This window comes from Euleptes europaea, chromosome 8 (assembly GCF_029931775.1).
Source record: "Euleptes europaea isolate rEulEur1 chromosome 8, rEulEur1.hap1, whole genome shotgun sequence".
Taxonomy (NCBI): domain Eukaryota; kingdom Metazoa; phylum Chordata; class Lepidosauria; order Squamata; family Sphaerodactylidae; genus Euleptes; species Euleptes europaea.
In genome coordinates, this window is record NC_079319.1 from 7,571,630 (window position 1) to 7,592,199 (window position 20,570).

The 20,570-nt window shown below is 47.2% G+C and overlaps 1 protein-coding gene across 1 annotated transcript in view; it reads left to right on the forward strand.

Moving 5' to 3' along the window:
- Positions 1–20,570, forward strand: part of COL22A1 (collagen type XXII alpha 1 chain) — a 163,912-nt gene that overhangs the window by 60,960 nt on the left and 82,382 nt on the right. The window contains exons 12-18 of the mRNA XM_056854652.1: positions 741–776; positions 12,807–12,860; positions 14,984–15,037; positions 16,119–16,172; positions 17,054–17,098; positions 18,836–18,889; positions 19,737–19,790. Of these exons, the coding sequence (XP_056710630.1) occupies positions 741–776; positions 12,807–12,860; positions 14,984–15,037; positions 16,119–16,172; positions 17,054–17,098; positions 18,836–18,889; positions 19,737–19,790 (351 nt within the window). The remainder of the gene's footprint in view (positions 1–740; positions 777–12,806; positions 12,861–14,983; positions 15,038–16,118; positions 16,173–17,053; positions 17,099–18,835; positions 18,890–19,736; positions 19,791–20,570) is intronic.

The following is a 20,570-nucleotide window of genomic DNA, read 5'->3' on the forward strand; positions in this document are numbered from 1 at the left end:
CAACTATCTCCCCCCAACACCCCCAGTGACCCCTACTCCAAGGCCAGAAGATGGCCAGGATGCCCTCCCTCTCATGATCTGTCTAAGGTCATAGCATCAGCATTGCCAACAGATGGCTATCTAGCTTCTGCTTAAAAACCTCCTTGGAAGGAGAGCTCACCACCTCCCAAGGAAGCCTGTTTAACTGAGGAACCGCTCTAACTGTTAGAAAACTCTTCCTAATTCTTTTTAAATTAAAATATGCTTCTTGGGGAAGCGGCTAGATTACAAACTTATTTGCAAATCCAGATAAAAACGTAGAACATCCAAACAACTAGAGAGTCTGTATTTGTGTGTGTTCCCGGCTGATTTGGGGCCTTGATGAGCTAGGGTTGCCAACCTCCAGATGGAGCCTGGAGATCTTCTGAAATAACAACTGGTCTCCAGACAACAGATGTCAGTTCGTCTAGGGTAAATTGGCTTCTGTATGGCATTATAACCTGCTGAGAACCTTCCCTTCCCTTCCCAAACCCAGCCCTTCTTGGCTCCACCCCTGAATCTACAGGAATTTCCCAACCTGCAGTTGGCAACCCTACCTTGCTCACTTCGGAACCCTTGTGTGACCAGGGCAAAACTGGGCAAAATTAAATGCAATTGGCCTCTGCAGTCTCGCATTGTGGTCGGCGTGCCATAAAATAAACGGATGGAATGCAACAAGAAGACCAATGATTGTTAATGCTGGATCTCTTCTCTCCTTTTAGAGTGGGGCGTTTGGCAGAGCAGAGAAAGGAGAAAAGGTAGGACCGACTTGAACCTGGACATATAGTAAAGGATGGAAATGTGGATTTGATGTTATTTCAGTGCTTGTAATTATCATGGATAACCAAAGAGTTATTGTAGAGAAATAGTTGAAGGAGAGGCCCGTCCGTGGGACAGAGCAGAATAGTGGTTAAGAGCGGTGGACTCTAATCTGCAGAACTGGGTTCAATTCCCCAGTTCTCCACATGAAGCCTGCTGGGTGACCTTGGGCTAGTCACAGTTCTCTCCAAACTCTCTCTGCCCCACCTACCTCACAAGGTGCCTATTGTGGGGAGAAGAAGGAAAGGCATTTGTAAGCTGCTTTGAGACTCCTTAAAAGGTAGAGAAACTTGGCATATAAAAACCAACTTTTCTTCTTGTTCTTCATTTGCGTTGTTCTCTAGTTCTATCATCCTTAGTCCTAGTGAATGATTCATCTGATGCCTTGCGCTGTCTGATTGCATATTATTATTATTATTATTATTATTATTATTATTATTATTATTATTATTATTATTATTATTATTATATTATTATATTTCTAGGCCACTCTTCCTGACCAGATCAGGCTCACAGTGGCTTATGGTAATTTAAAACAATTAAAACAGCCATAATTTACAATAACATTTCAATGGTAATAAAATCTAGGCGCCTTCAATCTTAGCAGCCACAATACCCTACTCAACAAGTAATAAACAACCAAAACAGAACAATAGCGGGAAGCACAACAGAGGCGGGGCAGGAAAGGGAGGTGGGAGGAGGGGAGGCCAGTAGGGTTTGCCACTGGCGGGAGGTTTTTTGGGTGGAGCCTGAGGAAGGCAGGGTTTGGGGAGGGGAGGGAATTCAATGCCATAAAGTCCAATTGGCAAAGTGGCCATTTTCTCCAGGTGAACTGATCTCTATCAGCTGGAGATCAGTTGTAATAACAGGAGATCCCCAGCTAGTACCTGGAGGTTTTGGAAATTAGCACAGACACGAAGGATGTAACAAAGTGCAAAAGGTATATTAATATGCCACACAATTATACAATGAAATAGATTCTAACACTCTAATATAACAACTACATCTATCCTAAACTAAAGTGCAATAATTCATCATAATGGACATGAAAGTCTCAAGTTCAAGTGTCCATAGAGGTAAGGTGGTAGAGTATTCACAATAATGAGATATAGTGCTAATATATCAATGTATTCTTTTTATTCTCTAGGATCCTTCACCAAGGTATCTGAACAGGAGAAATACCATGGTTTCTCTTGTTCAGATACCTTGGTGAAGGATCCTAGAGAATAAGAATACATTGGTATATCAGCACTATATCTCATTATTGTGAATACTCTACCACCTTACCTGTATGGAGACTAGAACTTTGTACTATTGGGACTTTCATGTCCATTGTGATGAATTATTGCACTTTAGGATAGATGTAGTTGTTATATTAGAGTGTTAGAATCTATTTCATTGTATAATTGTGTAGCATATTAATATACCTTTTGCACTTTGTTACATCTTTCGTGTCTGTGTTAATTTCCAAAACCTCGTGTTACTTGCACAGTGGTGCCTATTTTTCCAGCAGTACCTGGAGGTTGACAACCCTACAGATAGGTATACGGGGACAAAATACCGTTTTGAACCACTGCGGCTGTTCCATTGCACCATTTTATTACTGCTTCATGCAGCCACCTGGAAACCACCTTAGCTTGCAGCACTGGAAGAGTTAATCATTAATGGTAATCCTTTTGTAGAGATCAGTCGGCCAGTTTCAAACCGCTGTGCAGGGGCGAATTCCCATTCGTTCTCTGAATCGCTTGCCAATACAGCCTTTTAAATATTGGGTTATTCACAAGAGTAATTGGCCGAGATAAAACGTATGAGGTTTCGCAGAGGTAGCAGATGTTGCCTTTGTGCCGAATATCCTTCATGGAGTAGCAAATAGGATGAAGGCATCAAGGCATCTGATTGGCCGCTGCGTCTTTTTGGGATTTTGCTGTTAGAAGGCTCCCGAGGCCTTCATTCAGCTGCGAAGAGGGCTTCTGGCTCCTCCTGAGCAACTTAAGAGGCAGCATACCTGCCGGCCACAGTTTGTTGGCATAGGCCTGACAGGTTTGACATCTGGGCAGATGTCCCTGTGCCAAGTCTTGCTGCTGTTTTCCTTGGCGGAAGAACTGAGCATCTCTTCAAAATGCAAAGAGGCTTTGGATCTGTAGAGCATTCAGCTGTAACAGTAATGTTTTTTCTCTCTCTCCTTCTCACCATTTCTCTGGCTGAGTTACTCTACTAATGCCGAGCTTTTTTGTTCTCTCTCTCTCTCTCACACACACACACATTACTGTAGTTTTTATTTTTGTAATTTTCAAAAGAATAAAGGAGTGAACATAAAAGAAAAGGGATAGGGGGGAAATAGGGGATTACAATAATGCATCAAAATATTACATCTACTGTTCAATTATATAGAAGAAAAAGTATATACACGGGGTGGGAATATGTTGTTTATCCCAATTTAACCTCTAACATTCTAAAATGTGATATATTTATTCTCTATTTCTATATATTTGTTATACTAAACAAAAATACATTTAAAAACACATTTTTAGTATTATCTATATTTAGGGTTGCCAGGTCCTTCTTTGCCACTGGCGGGAGGTTTTTGGGGTTTGGGGAGGGGAGAGACTTCAATGCCATAGAGTCCAATTGCCAAAGTGGCCATTTTCTCCAGGTGAACTGATCTCTATCAGCTGGAGATCCACTGTAATAGCAGGAGATCTCCAGCCACCACCTGGAGGTTGGCAACCCTATCTATATTGAACTCCTTGTAATTTATACTGTTTTCACATTACTGTACTGTTAACATGAAACTTAGCACAACATAAGACAGCAGCAGATCAAGACAAAATATAAGGTCAGAGGACAAGTCTGAAGTTGGTTCCCAGTTCCCAGTTTGTTCCCAGTTCCCAGAGCCAGCATGGCGTAGTGGTTAAGAGCGGCGGACTCTAATCTGGAGAACTGGGTTCGATTCTCCGCTCCTTCACATGAAGCCTGTTGGAGGACTTGGGCTAGTCACAGACTCCCTTTAACTTTGCGGTAGCCTTTTGTTTTCTGAGGTCGTGTAGGATCTCATCTGTCTGGTCAAAGAACAGAGCCTTAGCATCAAAGGGCATATCCTCAACTCTAGCCTTAACATCTGGCGTTAGGGATGATGCCCGCAGTTATGAATGGCGTCGGAGCACTATACGCAATGCGATGGCTCTACCTGAACAGTCTGCCATATGTCTGGAGGCTGCTATATGGTGCTTTCCCAACCTTTGACCCTTCAGCTGGATACTCTTAAGGAGTGTTTTCTTATCCCCCGGTAAGGAATCCAGCACTTCAGATGCTCTATCCCATAGGGACATTTGATACCTCCCCATAAGGGCCCCCAAATTAGCTGTTCTTATGCCCATGGCTGCTGAAGAATATAACTTGCGGCCAAGGCCATCCAATTTACGGCTCTCTTTGTTGAGAGGGGCCGAATGTGAGCCCGACCGTTGTGGGGAGAGGAAGGGAAAGCAAACAGTTAATTTATGGGAGCCCAACTCCAAGCCGGGAGAGGGGGCATCCCTTCTCATTCATGCCTGGTTCCTTATACCTCAGCATGGGAAACAATCCTTGTTCTGCGGCTGCCGTTTCCCAATAACTTTTCTGTTACTTGGGGAACTTCCCTAACACAGTGTTCTGGTTAGGGAAGAGAATGAAAGTTTGGAGTGTTTATCCAACTGCCACTCCCCCCGCCCCGTAATCACAGGCTTTTAGTTTTATTCACTGGCTTCTGTGACCCAGAATAAGGAGCACATAATTGTTTCGAGATCGCATAATTGCGCACCCCAGTAGCTGATCTCTCCACGCTGCAGGGATCGCCGTGCCTGCTTGCTCGTAGTTTTATTTTGCTTTCCGGGCACTTCGGAGAACAGGGCAGCTGTCTCCTTCTCTGTCTGCCTGTTATGTCAGCGGCCCATGGTGGGGATGTACTGACATCTACTGGCTGCCTCAGCACGGTGGAAGTCATTCCAACAAGTATGAACTGGTGGTGGAAGGTGCCTTCAAGTCGCAGTTGGCTTATGGCGACCCCCTAGGGCAGGGGTATCGAACTCAATTGTTACGAGGGCCGGATATGACATAAATGTCGCTTGGTCGAGCTGGCCCATGCCTCGCCAGCCCAGATTGAGAGGGAGGGGTGGCTGCCTCAGTGGGCTCACGGGTAGGGTTGCCAGGTCCCTCTTCGCTACCAGCGGGAGGTTTTTGGGGCAAAGCCTGAGAAGGGCAGGGTTTGGATAGGGGAGGGACTTCAATGCCATAGAGTCCAATTGCCAAAGAGGCCATTTTGTCTAGGGGAACTGATCACTATCGGCTGATCAGTGGTAATAGCAGGAGATCTCCAGCTACTACCTGGAAGTTGGCAAGCCTACTCATGGGCCAGATCAGAGCTCTCAAGGGGACGGATTCGGCCTGTGTGGTGTAGTAGCTAAGAGCGGTGAGTTGGAGCGGTGGGCTCTAATCTGGAGTACCAGGTTTGATTCCCCATTCTTCCACATGAGCGGCAGACTCTAATCTGGTTTCCCTACTCCTACATATGAAGCCAGTTTGGTGACCTTGGGCTATTCACAGTTCTCGTAGAGCTCTCTCAGCCCCACCTACCTCACAGGGTGTCTGTTCTGGGGAGGTGAAGGGGAGGAGATTGTAAGCTGGTTTGAGTCTCCCTTAAGTGGTAGAGAAATTCGGCATATAAAAACCAACTCTTCTTCTTTGACACCCCTGCCGCAGGGTTTTCAAGGCAAGAGATGAACAGAGGCAGTTTGCCATTGTCTGCCTCCGCATAACAACTAGGGTTGCCAGGTCCCTCTTTGCCACCGGTGGGAGGTTTTTTGGGCGGAGCCTGAAGAGGGCGGGGTTTGGGGAGGGGAGGGACTTCAATGTCATAGAGTCCAGTTGCCAAAGCGGCCATTTTCTCCAGGTGAACTGATCTCTATCGGTTGGAGATCAGTTGTAATAGCAGGAGATCTCCTGCAGGGAAAAATGCCTTACAGTCCACCCTCCAAAGGAGCTGTTTTCTCCAGGGGAACGGATCTCTGTTATCTGGAGATAAATCAATCAATCAATCAATCAATCAATAAAATAGTTGGTTTTTATATGCCGACTTTCTCTACCACTTAAGGAAGAATCAAACCATCTTACAATCACCTTTCCCCCCCCACACAACAGACACCCTGTGAGGTGGGTGGGGCTGAGAGAGCTCTGACAGAGCTGTGACTAGCCCAAGGTCATCCAGCTGGCTCTGTGTGTAGGAGTGGGGAAACAAATCCAGTTCTCCAGGTTAGCCTCTGCAGCTCATGTGGAGGAGTGGGGAATCAATCCCGGTTCTCCTGATCTGAGTCCACCGCGCCAAACCACTCTTCTTAACCACTACACCATGCTGGCTCCAAACCACCGCTCTTAACCACCACACCACGCTGGCTCTCCAGGCCCCACCTGGACATTGGCAACCCTAGATTGAAGTCCTGTCCCTGTGTATTGTTTAGTTTGTTTCCTTTTTGGGCAAACGTTTCGGCAAACAATTAGTCATGCTAAATGGCCTTTCTGTTTATGGAAACACAACCCCACCTTTGCCAATATATTAACGGGTGCTTAGGCCAATTAAACCAATAGATTTCTGCACCTGTGCTTTCAAGAGGGCAGGGATTTGTGGCACTTGTATGCAGGAGCACCAAGTGTTCATCAGGAAGCTTTATTGCAGGATCCACAACCCAGCTTTTCAGTTCATGACCCATTTGCAAATGAGAATGTCATTTTGTAGGCCAAAATGAGAGGGACCGGCTGGTTAATTTGAAAGTTGGAGGGAAGTGGTGTGAGCAGGCTGTAGTTGAGTGTCAAGGGGAAAGGGTATAACGCTGTGAATGTTTTCACTAGGGCTGTTGAAAAAAAAAATTCGGTAAAGTTCGGCTTCAGCAAAATTTGGCCCTTTTAATTCGGGACGTGCCGAAGTCCGAACTCCCCCGCTTCGGATCCGCGAAATTCGGTGCGAGATCCGGAGTTCGGGGGAAAATTCAGCCCTGCTCGCCTTCACGGGGCTTCCATGAAGGTGCACTGGAGGCTCTTTAAACATATCTGCACCTCCCAGCTGGAAGGCGCAGATCTGTTTAAAAAGCCCCCCCCGCGCCTTCATGGAAGCCCCGTGAAGGCGCGTGGGGGGGGGAAGCAGATCTGCGCCTTCCAGCTGGGAGGCGCAGATCTGTTTAAAGAGCCCCCCGCTCGCCTTCATGGAAGCCCCATGAAGGCGCGTGGGAGGGCGAATCCCGAATCTGCTGAATTAATTCGCCGAACACCCCGAAGTCGATGAATTCGGCTCCCCTGTTTCCCTTCTTTTTTTGAGTTTGGTTCGTCCCGAACTAAAAAACGGCGAATTGGAGGAAATTCGGCTGTTTTTCGGTTTGGGACGAACCGAATCAACAGCCCTAGTTTTCACATTCAAAGGGCAAACGGATCAGAAAATCATTTGTTTGGGACATGATTCTGATTGAGCGGGACACAATGAATAGCTTGATCTGCTGCTTGTGACACATCAAGCTAAATGCTGGCCATTTCCCCTGCACACAAACACTTGAAGCTGCCTTCTACTGAATCAGACCTCGGTCCATCGAAGTCAGTATTGTCTACTCAGACCGGCAGCAGCTCTCCAGGGTCTCAGGCAGAGCTCTTTTACATCACCTACTTGCCTGGTCCCTTTTACTGGAGATGCCGGGGATTGAGCCTGGGACCTACTGCATATCAAACAGTTGCTCTACCACTGAGCCACAGCCCCTCCCCACCTATTGGGTTGGGCCCTTGCATCTTTTCTGTTGCTGCAGAAGGCATGAAAAAGGTCCCAGGTTCTGGTACCCAAAGACCCCCAGTTAAAAGGATCAGTTAATGGATGATGTGCCCTGACCTGGATGGCCTAGGCCAGCCTGATCTCATCAGATCTTAGAAGCTAAGCAGAGTTGTCCCTGGTTCATACTTGGAGAGGAGACCACCACTGAAGTCCAAGGTTGCTACACAGAAGCAGGCAATGGCAAATTATCTCTCTTCATCTCTGCCCTGACCAGGATGGCCCAGGCTAGCGCAATCTCCTCAGATCTTGGAAGCTAGGCAGGGTCAGCCTGGTTTGTGCTTGGATGGGAGACCACCCAGGATGTCCAGGGTCACGACACAGAGGCAGGCAATGGCAAACCACCTCTGAATGACTCTTGCCTTTAAAACCCTACCAGGTCACTATAAATTGTCTGCAACTGGACGGCAAAAAAAATGTAGAGGGGTGGGGCTGTGGTAGAGCATCTGCTTGGCAAGTAGAAGGTCCCGGGTTCAATCCCCAACATCTCCAGTTAAAGGCACTAGGCAAGTAGGTGATGTGAAAGGCCTCTGCCTGAGACCCTGAAGAGCCCCTGCCAGTCTGAGTAGACAGTACTGACTTCGATGAACCCAGGGTCTGATTCAGTATAAGACAGCTTCACCTGTTCATGTGTAGATGATATAAAAGACTGGGAACCTTGATATTAGCATTGCCAACTTCCAAGAAGAGCCTGGAGATTTCCCCGAATTACAACCACTCTCCAGACAACAGAGGTCATTTCCCTTAAAGAAAACAGCTGTTTGGAAAGATGGACTCTGGGGCATCACAGCTCTGCTGAGGTCCCTCCCCTCCCCAAACTACGCCCTCCATGGGTTCCACCCCCACATCTCCAGGAACTTCCAGTGCTGGAGTTGACAACCCTACTGGAGACCCACTGAAAGGGCAGGGCAAGCAGTACTGAAGGAAAAGAAATTATGCTACTGTTAATGAGAGAGCAAACGGTTACCGTAGATGCATAATATGAATACTCCTTTTGGGTGGGGACAAGGAAGAGGGGAACAGACTGAAAGGAGAATGTTCTCAGGTGTGACTGATTCTATCACCCTCTCTGGACGTCTCTACCAATATTGCTCTCAACAGCTTAGCAGTGAAAGCCGCAGGGACTGAAACTGGCAAGCAGAGGCAAGAACAATTACCTTCCTGTAGCCTTTGATGGCCTCAATAACTAAGCTAAGTGAGCTGAAACTCCTGAGAGGTTTCCTTCTCCAGGAGACTCTGTCACTCACAAAACTGATTGTCCCCCCCCCCTTTAATTTACAAGAGATCCTTTTTGTTTCCTTCCTCTGTTAGAGGATAAGTCACTTTGGTGGCCAAATGATGGGTTTGGTAAAGAGAATGAGGATTCATTCCTAGGCTTTATAACCTTCCCAAAACATTATTGATCCCTGGTTTAGGATGTGAAGGAGCTGGGGCTTATTCTCCTATGAAATTCCCTTGGGCTTGAAGATGGATATTGTGTCTCATTGAGGTGGAACAAAGTAGTACCGTATATACTCGTGTATAAGCCGAGTTTTTCAGCCCAAAAAAAGGGCTGAAAAAGCCGGCCTCGGCTTATACACGGGTCAATACGGTAGAAGGGGGGAGGAGGGAGGGGGGAACTTACCGCCGCTGCCGAGCCACCGCCATTTTCTCCCGCCGGGAGGGGTCTTGGGCAGCCTCTCTGCAGCCGCAGAGAGACTGCCCTGGCCCCCCCGGCCCCCGCCACCATTTCCCCCCGCCGGGAGGGATCTTGGGCAGCCTCTCTGCAGCCGCAGAGAGACTGCCCTGCCCCCTGGCCCCCGCCGCCATTTCCCCCCGCCGGGAGGGGCCCTGGGCAGCCTCTCTGCAGCCGCAGGAAGGCTGCCCCGGCCCACCCCGGCCCCCTCCGCCGTTTTCCCCACCGGGAGGGGCCATGGGAGGCCCCTGCCCGTCGTGCCGCTACCGCCCACGCGCCTGGGCGCCTTCCTCCGGCCGGCAGCAGCCTGGAGGGGCCTCCTGCCGGCCCAGGAAGGACGCGCCACCGCCGCTTCGCCGCCTCTCCAGGTAAGTAGTGGGTTCAGAGGCTTTTCCCCCTCCCCCCCTTGGATGGCACTGGGGTCGGGGTGGGTCGGGAGGGCCTGGGAGGCGGCGGGAGGGCGACCTGGGGCAGGGGCCCTGCGCTCTAAAATGGCGGCCGCCATTTTAGAGCGCAGCATTGCGGGTAAAGGAAATTTCTTATTGCCCCTCGGCTTATACGCGGGTCAATAAGAAATTCCCTTTTCTGGCCTCTAATTTGGGGGGTCGGCTTATACTCGGGTCGGCTTATACCCGAGTATATACGGTAGATGCAAACAAGCCAACAATACAAAATAAGAAGCAGAGTTGGTTTTTATACCCTGCTCTTTCTCGACCTTTAAGGAATCTCAAAGTGGCTTACCTCCCCCCCCCCACTCCAGAAACAGGCACCTTGTGAGGTAGGTGGAGCTGAGAGAGAATTCAGAGAGAGCTGTGACTAGCCCAGCAGGCTTCATGTGGAGGAGTGGGGAAACCAACCCGGTTCTCCAGATTAGAGTCCACTGCTCTTATCCACTACACGACTCTGGCTGGGAGAAAACCAGACGGACAATCCTGAAGTCCAGTTATTTACTTGAATGAAATATTCCTTCACTGAAATTTCATTTGAAGCAATGAAACACCTAAAATGATCATATTTTCTGTGTGTGTATGACTATGCGCGCCTGGTGATGTACCTACGTCACTTCCGGTTTACCCAGAAGTGATGTGGATGCTCTAGCAATCTCTGACGAAACTCTATGGTTTCCATAGAGAAGTGATGTAGGTGCGTTGCACGTGCACACATTGCCCGCTGGTCCTCAGCTGGTTGGAGGGCAGCCCGGTAGATTGGCAGGATTTTACCCACCACCACCGGGCACGTGCAACCCTAGAACTACTCTTACTGTAAAACTTTTTTCTTAATATCGAGGCAGTACTTTTCCACTCATAATTTGTACCCTTTATTGCGAGTCCTATCTTCTTCTGCCAACAGCTCCCTGCCCTCCTCTAAGTGGCTATTAGCCATGGTGGCCAAAAGGGACCTCCATATTTAGAGGGAGTAAACCTCTGAAAAGCAGTCCCAGGAGACCACATCAGGGGAAGGCCTCAACCTCTATGCCCTGTTGTTGGACCTCCAGAGGAACTGGTTGACCACTGTGTGAGGATGCTGGACTAGATGGGCCACTGGTCTGCTCCAGCAAGGCTCCTTTCATGTTGTGGAACTCCCTGTCCCAGGATGTGGTGATGGCTGCCAACTTGGAAGGCTTTAAGAGGGGAGTGTTCATATTCATGGAGGATAGGGCTATCCATGGCTACTAGTCAAAATGAATACTAATCGTGATGCATTCCTATTCTGTCCAGGAACAAATAAGCATGCCTATTATATCAAATGCTGGGGAACACAGGCAGGAGAATGCTCCTGCAGTCGTCTTGTTTATGGGCTTCCTAGAGGCCCCTGGTTGGCCACTGTGTGAACAGACTGCTGGACTTGATGGACCTTGGTCTGATCCAGCATGGCCTTTCTTATGTTCTTAACAGATTGGGCATCCTGAGATGTATTGCTTTGATTTCAAAAAAACTAGTGCAGTTTTCGAGCTCTTGAGTTTTGTTTTTTTAAGAATTGAATGTCTTGCTTATTGCTGTATACCAGCTGCCATTTTAGAACTGAGTTGCATTTCATGTTTTTCCTTGATCTTTTGTTTTAGGGTGAACGAGGGCCCCAAGGCTTACCAGGGCTGATGGGTGAGAGAGGAGAAAAGGTAAAACATGAATCCGAACAGTAAAAAAAGGCTGGGAGAAAAAAAAAGATCGCTTGTAGCCTCAGAACAGAAGCCAAAGAATACTGAGACTAATCAAATCTCTCCCCTTCCCCAATTAAAAGATGCCTGCCATTCAATCCCTCTCAAAAGCCATGGCAAACAGGCAGGCCTTGCTAGGGTTGCCAGCTCCAGGTTGGGAAATACCTGGAGATTTTGGGAGCGGAGCCTGAGAAGGGCAGGGTTTGGGGAGGGGAGGGACTTCAATGCCATGGTCCAATTGTCAAAGCGGCCATTTCTCCAGGCAAACTGATCTCTATTGGCTGGAGATCAATTGTAATAACGGAAGATCTCCAGCTAGTACTTGGAGGTTGACAACCCTAGGCAATAGAGATCAGTTCCCTAGGAGGAAATGGCTGCTTTGGAGGATGGATTCTATGGCACTATACCTTGCTGAGGCCCCCTTCTCCCTAACCCTCTTTACAATGCTTCTCTGTGGAAGAGGGGGTCGACCCCTGACCCCGGGAGAATTTTAAAAGTACTTACTTTTCATAGTCTGAAATGGCCACTTCGTCTCCAAAAGATCATAGGAAAACCCAGTTTCCCATGAATGCTTGAAATGGGACTGCACAACCCCATAAAATTGGACCCCCTGACCCAATCTTCACCAAACTTCTGGGTTCATGCACAGAGTGTCCCTTGAAGCTACAGTGAACATTTGGGAACTCTACTTCCAAAAATGCCCCCACAGGAGCTGCGAAAAAATTTCCATAGTCTATAATGGACCCATTTTTTCTTGGGAAACCCAGAAATAAAACCAAATACCATATTTACTGGTATGGGTATTCAGCTTATTTTTTGGGTTTACTGAAAAAAAATCAGGCACAATAAACCCTAAATTTAACAAAAAAAAATTCACAACGCTATACGTAACCAAGGACTGGCCAGCAGCTGGAACAGTATCAGCCCAGTATTGTGAGGGAGTGTGCTCAAATCTGCCATCTGCAATCTGGAGGAGGAACAGGCCAAAACAATGGCGAACAGTTTGGACTTTACCCAGATATGGACAGAGAAGTCCCAGGAGACCCTTGCCGAGCTAGGCCAAGATGGCAGTCCCCACTTGTCACGCTGACAGCCATTTAGCTAGTAATGAAATTCTTAGTTCCAGAAATTGGGTCTGGGACCCCGAGCCCTCCTCCTTTGAGACGGCAAATGAACGGCGCTCGTGTGGAAGTGATTAGTCTTGCCTCGTGTGTTATTCCTACCGCTGTGCTTTCAGCCGGTGCTAATTTCATGTTGATGATGGCTGCCCGTTAATGTTGTTACGATCATTCTTATTCTTTCAGGGATCCCTCGGTGCACCTGGCATCCCAGGGAGAGAGGGTGCCACAGGAGAGATGGTAAGCTTTTATCTCTCTGCCTTGTAATCCTCTTTCCCTCGTCGCCTCAGCCAGATGCCGCACATCAACGCGCGTCGAGCAAAACACATCTGGGGGATTGAGGTGGCCATTTGAACAGCAACCCCGACAAAGGACCTTGCGGCAGTCCTGCCTTTGGGCCAAATCAGCTGGCAGCCCATACAAATTGGATGCAGGAAGGGAAATGTGCCTTGCCATTCATTAGAGCCCCGTTAGGAAGGTCTGTGGTTGGAGAACGCACAGTGCTAGTGGTGGTGGTGGTGGTGGAGGGAAATCGGAAATCACCAGAACTCAGGCATTCATTCACTCCCAGCAAACGTTTGCCAGCTTTGAATGAAATGGGCACAGGTGAAAGCTGGAACCAGGTGTTAGTGTCAGCCCTGGAAGTGAATTCACTTTTAGTGATGGTGAAAATTTACTGGAGAGAATGTGAGAGGCCTTTTCAGGTGTCACACATGGCCCCTTGCATACTGGGACAGTGTGCAATGCACAATCCTCTCAATATGTGCAGTCACAATTCTGTGTCAGTTGGGCGTTGCACATACATTCCAATTTTGGTACCAATGACTGGAGACCCAGTTTTTTGGGAGGGTACACATTCATGCGTACTGAAGCTGGAAGTTATGGACATTGCCCTGGTCATACCAAATGGCAACCAGGCACAAGAGGGGACATGTTAGAGGTTTACAAAATCATGCATGGGGTGAAGGGTTGCCAGCTCCAGGTTGGGAAACACCTGGAGATTTTGGGGGTGGAGCCTGAGGAGGGAGGGGTTTGGGGGAGGGGAGGGACTTCAATGCCATAGAGTCTACCTTCCAAAGTAGTGGTTTTCTCCAGAGGAACTGATCTCTGTCATCTAGAGATGTAATAGGGGGAGATCTCCGGCCACCACCTGGAGGTTGTCAACCCTAACAGGGTGGAGAGAGTGGATAGAATGTTTTCTCTCTCTCCCAAAATAGTAGTACTTGAGGCCATCCAATGAAGCTGATGGGCAGTAGATTCAGGACAGACAAAGGAAATACTTCTTTACACAACGGGTAGTTAAAATGCAGATTTCCCTGCTGAAAGATGTAGTGATGGTCACAGGTACAGACAATTTTAAAAGGAGACTGGTCAGATACATGGAGGATAGGTCAAAAGGGAACCTCCACATTCAGAGGCAATAAGCCTCTGAATCCCAGTGCCAGGAGGCGACATCAGGGGAAGGCGTTGGCCTCTACGTCCTGTTGCTGGACCTCCAGAGGAACTGGTTGGCCACTGTGTGAGACAGGATGGGGGACTAGATGGACCACTGGTCTGGTCCAGCAGGGCTCTTCCTACATGTTTATGTTCTCAGCAGGACTGCGTGTAGTGCGCTCTTTCAGAATGTAAGACAGGAGCACCAAAATCATAATAACTGAAAAAGGCTAAAGATGTGGGACAGTGAGAATGAAAGGCCATGGCTCAGTGATAGATCATCTGTTCGGCATGCAGAAGGTCCCAGGTTCAATCCCCATCATCTCCAGTTAAAAGGTAGGAGGTGATGTAAAAGACCTCTGCTTGAGACCCTGGAAAGCTGCTGCCGGTCATAGTAGACAGTGCTGGCGCTGATGGACCAGTGGTCTGATCCAGTATAAGACAAGCTTCCTGTGTCCAATCAATGAAGAGTCATTAGCTGGAAGTCTGCCTCTCCAGAGGCAGTGTGGTCTAGTGATTAGAGTATGGAATTAGGATCTGGAAGACTCAGGTTAAAATCCCCACTGTGCCATGACGGTTGCTGGGTACCTTTCAGCTAATCACACCCTATCAAACCAACCTGCCTCCCAAGTTTGTTGTGAAGTTTAAAACAAGGAAGGGGAACTGGTTTCTTTGGGAGAAGAGTGGGATAAAAAATGCACTTGATCGAAAATATGGATTGGTATGAATGTTGGTCCTGTTTTTCTTCACGCAGTGCTTGTCTGCATAGGCTTGCCAACTCCATGTTGGGAAATTCATGGAGATTTTGGGGGGTGGAGTCTGGGGAGGATGAGTCCTAACCCCCCTCCAGAAGGGATTAGGCTATTATTTGAGCTTGAAATGATGCTGAAGGGTGAATAATTGATAGCAATGTTTCTGTCTTTTTTGAGGGAGAGCCTGGACTTCCTGGAGCAGCTGGACTCCCTGGACCATCTGGCCCAAAGGTGAGCAGATGACCATTCCTTTGAAGATTATCACAGTCCAGATGGATGCCACCCTTCCCAGCAATGTTTTGCTGACTGTCCTTAGATTTTGATGGAAAGCTTCTGAGGAAGGCCTCAGCCTCTGTACCCTGTTGTTGGACTATGTTGCTGGGATGTCTACATTGTTTGGATCATTTAGTATGGATGGGTTTGTTTTCCTCTGTCACTTAATTAGGGTTACCAGGTCCCCTCTGGCCACCAGTGGGGGATGGGGGGGTAGGGTTGACAGATGCAGTTTGGGAAACTCCTGGAGGTTTGGGGATGGAGCCTGGGGAGGACAGGGACCTTAATGGGGTACAATGCCATAAAGTCCACCCTTCAAAGTAGCCATTTGCTGCAGGGAAACTGATCTCTGTAGTCTGGAAATTAGCTGTAATTCTGGGGGATCCACAGGTCTACCTGGAGGATGGCATCCCCACACTTATTGCACTGATACCTAGGAATGACTCAGAATACTGGGTCTGCTAGTTTCCCTTTATAACCATCCCCTGTCCATCAACACCCTCCTTGTGTTTGCAACTTTATATTGTGTATGTGTAAAATGAGACTAGCCCTTCATGCTGGATAAGTGAGGCACAGCCACAACAATGCTTCCCTCAGCATACTCAGCTGCTTTTGTAAGGTTTTATAAGTTGCTTTTATATGCCCATAGAGTTTCTAGCAATTCCCAGAGAGGACCGATGTCACTTCCTGGTTTTCCTGGAAGTGACATCACACCATCACTGATGGTCACCCCCTTGTCCCTGCCCCTCTTGGTCTCTTGCTAGTTGCCAGGCTAGACAACTGATAGCTGGCAACTGGCTAGGCCTGGCAACTCTATACTTTTAAGATCTGGGTGGTTTCCTTTTCAAGCAAAAAATAATTGTGCTTTTGCTCCTACATAAAAAGGCTCACTGGTCTGTGGAATTAGCCTTCAAAAACAGTATTGATTATTTCAGTGATAGAAGATGCACTTTTTAATTCTCTGTTGTAAAAAACAAATCTAGTGTAAGTTCCCATGAGGATCCTCATCTTGGTTGTTCTTTTTTGCATTTCTGGCTAGGGAGCTGATGGTCAGCCAGGACCCCCTGGACGGCAAGGTTATGTTGGAGCACCCGTAAGTCATGGCATCCCCTTTTTTGTGTTTGCCTTCAGCTGCCCAGTTTTCCAGGACTACACTCACATCCTGAGTACATACCATGTGATTTGTAAAACTAATTCAGAGAGTAAACGGTTATAGGGTTCTGGAAACTGGGCTGGCCAGAATACAAAGACGGTGTCCATATTGCACAAACATGCACACATTACAAGGCTCTGATACACACTCCTCAAGTTTTTCAGATCTGCAGGGTATCTGTGTATTGCAGCAGTTCAGTCCAATGCACTACATCAGGGTTCCCCAACATGGCACCCATGGGTACCATGGTGCCCACCAGTTACTTCCCTTGACGCCTGTCAAGCTTTTCAGAAAGTGGGTGGGGCAACTGTAGGGCAGAGCTTGTAACTGGCTGTCCTCTTTGAAATATAAGGTTTTCCCAGTGTAGGATCAGAAGAACTGTAAGGACTGGGCTTTCCTTAGTCAAGGTGTGGTTTCATTCCCTTTTCAGGATTTCCTTCTTCCCACAAAGTATGAGGAGGCAGGTATTCTGTTTTGGCTCTGCCTCCTGAGGCAGCCATTTTGGGTTTGGCTCCACCTTCTGGGGCAGCCATTATGGAGTGGTGCTCACTACCCTCTCTCAAAATTCCAGAGGTGCCCACATGATCTGTGGGTGCCCTTGGTTTGCATATACACAGGTTCCTTCAGAATAATATTTCTTGTGCATTCTCCTTCTTAGCAGAGCCCTAAGTCCAGAATTTTTTTCCCCTTTACAGCACTTGCATTCAAGGTTGTGTTCAATATGTTGGCATCACTGATTAATCCAGGATTTGTGTTTAGGTGGTAGCAGACAGAATACGAAAACGTGTAATTTCCTTTCCCTCCCTTTTTTTCTTTTTTAGGGTTTGCAGGGAGAAAGAGGAGAAAAGGGACCCCGAGGGGACAAGGTATTGATAAAATATGTCATATACATAATGTGTCAGCCACGTGAACAGAACGGTTGAATTTTTCAGTGCATGTAACGTTGAACTGGGAAATGCAGGACATCCAGTATCTTTGATGAGACATCCTTTCCTTGACAAGAATGCTGGACTGCTGTATGGAATCCATTCTATCTGCTTGGATTTCATACAGTTGCATGTGAGATATCATGCATTGTGCATTCATAATTTTGCTATGTTGCAAAGTATAATCACAGTCACACTGAATTATGAGTTATATAGTCTTTAGCCTGTATAGTTTATGGGCATGGGCCATTATAGTTAAAATTGTAATTATTCCATAATATTATGGAAATGCACAGCTTTTCCTGCACGAACCCTACTAAAACAGTTCTGATTCTGGAAAGCCCCCCCACAATTTCAGAATACTCTTCTGCAATATGGAGACTACAAATTGTACCCAGATTGTGCAGTAGGGACAGTTTGGAGGTAATTCCAGAAATTTTTATTTATTTATTTGGGGAGTTTTTATGCCACCTCTCAGAGACCTGCTCTAAATAATGGCCTGGTAATAGCAAGCTTGTTGATATTTGACACGCTATGATTTGAAGACAGAAGTGTAATGAACAGCAATTCCATGTGAGGAGTTGTCACACCTCTAATTTAATGCCTTTAGTGCCAGGGTATGAACTTTCGTGAGTCATGAAAATTTTATGAGTCAGAAATTTTGTTAGTCTTTCAGGTGCTACTGGACTCTTGCTCTTTTCTACTGCTACAGACATACTAACAGCGCATTCCTGAGATTTAAGGGTGAAAGCCCTTAGGAGGCCAGGAAGGTGCTGCTCCAGTGTCTGGCCCCCCCGTGCCAGCATCCAGGCAACTTATGCCGGAATTAGTGGCCCGAATGCCGATGGAAAGGCCTGGACACCGGTCGTGGGGTGCTGCCATGGCTGCGCCTCTTTGGGATGCCGACGGGGCCTTCCGGCAGCGTCTGAATGCCGTCAAAGGTCACACCGGCATCCCGGGAGGCATTCCCAGGGCATTCCAGCACTGGCCTGGAGGAGGAGCCATGTTTGGGCGGCCTCCAAATCCCTTTCAGGCCGGGAATGTCCCTTTTTATTTTTGGCGAGATATGCCACCTTTTAGGTGGCGTATTTCCCGTGCAACCCTATGGGGATTGCATGGATTTTTGACGCTGGGAGGAGGTTTCAGCGGAGCTGAAACCTCCTTTGGAGGCAGCACAGCCACATTGCTTCCAAAGCCCGGTGCAGGAATGCACTGTAACACAGCTACCCATCGTGATCTATTCCCTAAGCAATACAGGTACAGTCCCTAATGCATGACATGAAATATGGACTTGTGTGGACCGACTACAGCCAGTGTTAGCCTTCCCATGTTCCCCTTCTTCCATATAGATGGGTAGAAGATGACGTCCTTATCATTTAGACTGAGGGATTTTCCTGTTTGTCTGAACATAGATGTTGCACAGCTTTAGGTGTCATGCTTAATTCTTCCAAAATGAATTGTTTGACAAAGGGCACTTTCAAATATGCCGAAAATGCACTTTCATTCCACTTTCAATGCACTTTGAAGCCTGATTTTACTGTGTGATCTGGCAAAATCCACTTGCAAACGATCGTTAAAGTGTACTGAAAGTAGATTGAAAGTGCATTATTTGGCATGTGTGAAAATGCCCCAAACCTTCAATGGTGAATTAATTTCTCTTTCTGCTTCTTTACTTAGGGAGAACCAGGACTCGATGGTTTTCCTGGAAAGCCTGGTACAGATGGATTACCGGTATGTGGACAGTGATTAGAAACTGTTCTCTACAATTGCCTGTGAACTGAGGGAGAAAAGCTTAGAACTGAAAAAGCATCGTCTGAAGTGTAATGTCACCTCTTCCTAAGTCTGTAATATGTTTGTGTTTCAGTAGATAGTGTGGTCATCAACAACCTTCCACTCTTGATGTAGCCTTCCAACTTTCACCTTGGTCTCCTGCTTAGTTTGGTTTATATATCTGTATTTCCTCTTTCTCCTCTTCCTTCCAGTTTCTCAGTTTCCCATCATGCTAGACCTCTTGAGTGTCAGAATAAAATAGAATAGACATTTTATTTATACCTCGCCCTCCCCTGGCGAAGCTGAGCTCACAGCGGCTAACATCATGGATTCAATACATAAACAATTTTTAAAACATTTTAAAAGAACACTGAAATTAATAACTTTATACTGATAAATTATAGAACCAGCGTTATGTAATGGCTAAGAATAGTGGACTCTGGAGTTTCCCGACTCCTCCACATGGTGACCTTGGGCCAGTCACAGTTCTGTCTGAACTCTATCAGCCTCACTTACCTCACAGGGTGTCTGTTGTGGTGAGAGGAAGAAAAGGTGATTGTAAGCCGGTTTGATTCTCCTTAAAAGGTAGAGAAAATCAAGGTATAAAAACCAACTCATCATTCTCATTCTCATCATCTTCTTCTTCTTCTTCTCCTCCTCCTCCTCCTCCTCCTCCTCCTCCTCCTCCTCCTCCTCACATTAAAAAACCAGACCTAGTCTGGAAGAGCAGCCTAAAAAGTCAATAACACACACACACACACACATTTATGTATAATTCATTATTGACAACTAATTAATCTGATTTCAGGGCATCAAAGGGAGTCTGGGACAATCTGGTCCCATTGGATCCCCAGGACAAAAGGTAAGGTTCACCTATGTGAGAAAACAACAACAACAACAACGGACTGTGTGAACCATTCTTCAAAGATCTTCTCAGACTAAACCACATGAACCACATAGTCATTAAGTTGCTTTTCTCTCTCTCTTGCTTTCATGCTTAGGGTGAAATGGGACCTCCAGGAAAACCTGGCTCAGCGGTAAGAACAATTAACCTGGGACTTACATTGTTTGGGAGGGAAGGCAGCATGATATAGCCCGAAGGCAGTACACTACAGCTCTCAGAAGCTAAGCAGGGTCAGGACTTGGATGGGAGACCACCAAGGAAGACTCTGCAGAGGAAGGTAATGGCCAACCACCTCTGCTTCATAAATGCCTTGGGAGCCCTTTGCTGGAGTCGCCAGAAGTCAGTTGTGACTTGACTGCACATATGTACCTACTTACATATTCTGCCAGTACCCAGCTTGCTGGGGGTAAAGTGTAGACGTCTGGCGAAGGCAATGGCAAACCACCCCGTAAACATAGTCTGCCTAGTAAACATCGGGATGTGACATCACCCCAAGAGTCAGTAATGACCCGGTGCTTGCACTGGGGACTACCTTTAACTTTACATATTCTGCCTAGAGTGGAAAATGGGGCTTTTTGTGTCTGATAGGGTGCTCAGGATCTCATACTAAGTTCCTGAAATTTGAAAAAAAAAAATCTGTTCTTGTAAAAATGGGGACCTAGAAAGAGGTGACCCAAATAAATTATGTTTGGAAAGCTAGTGGCTGCTAGGGTCTTAAGGCCTTTACATATGGTCAGT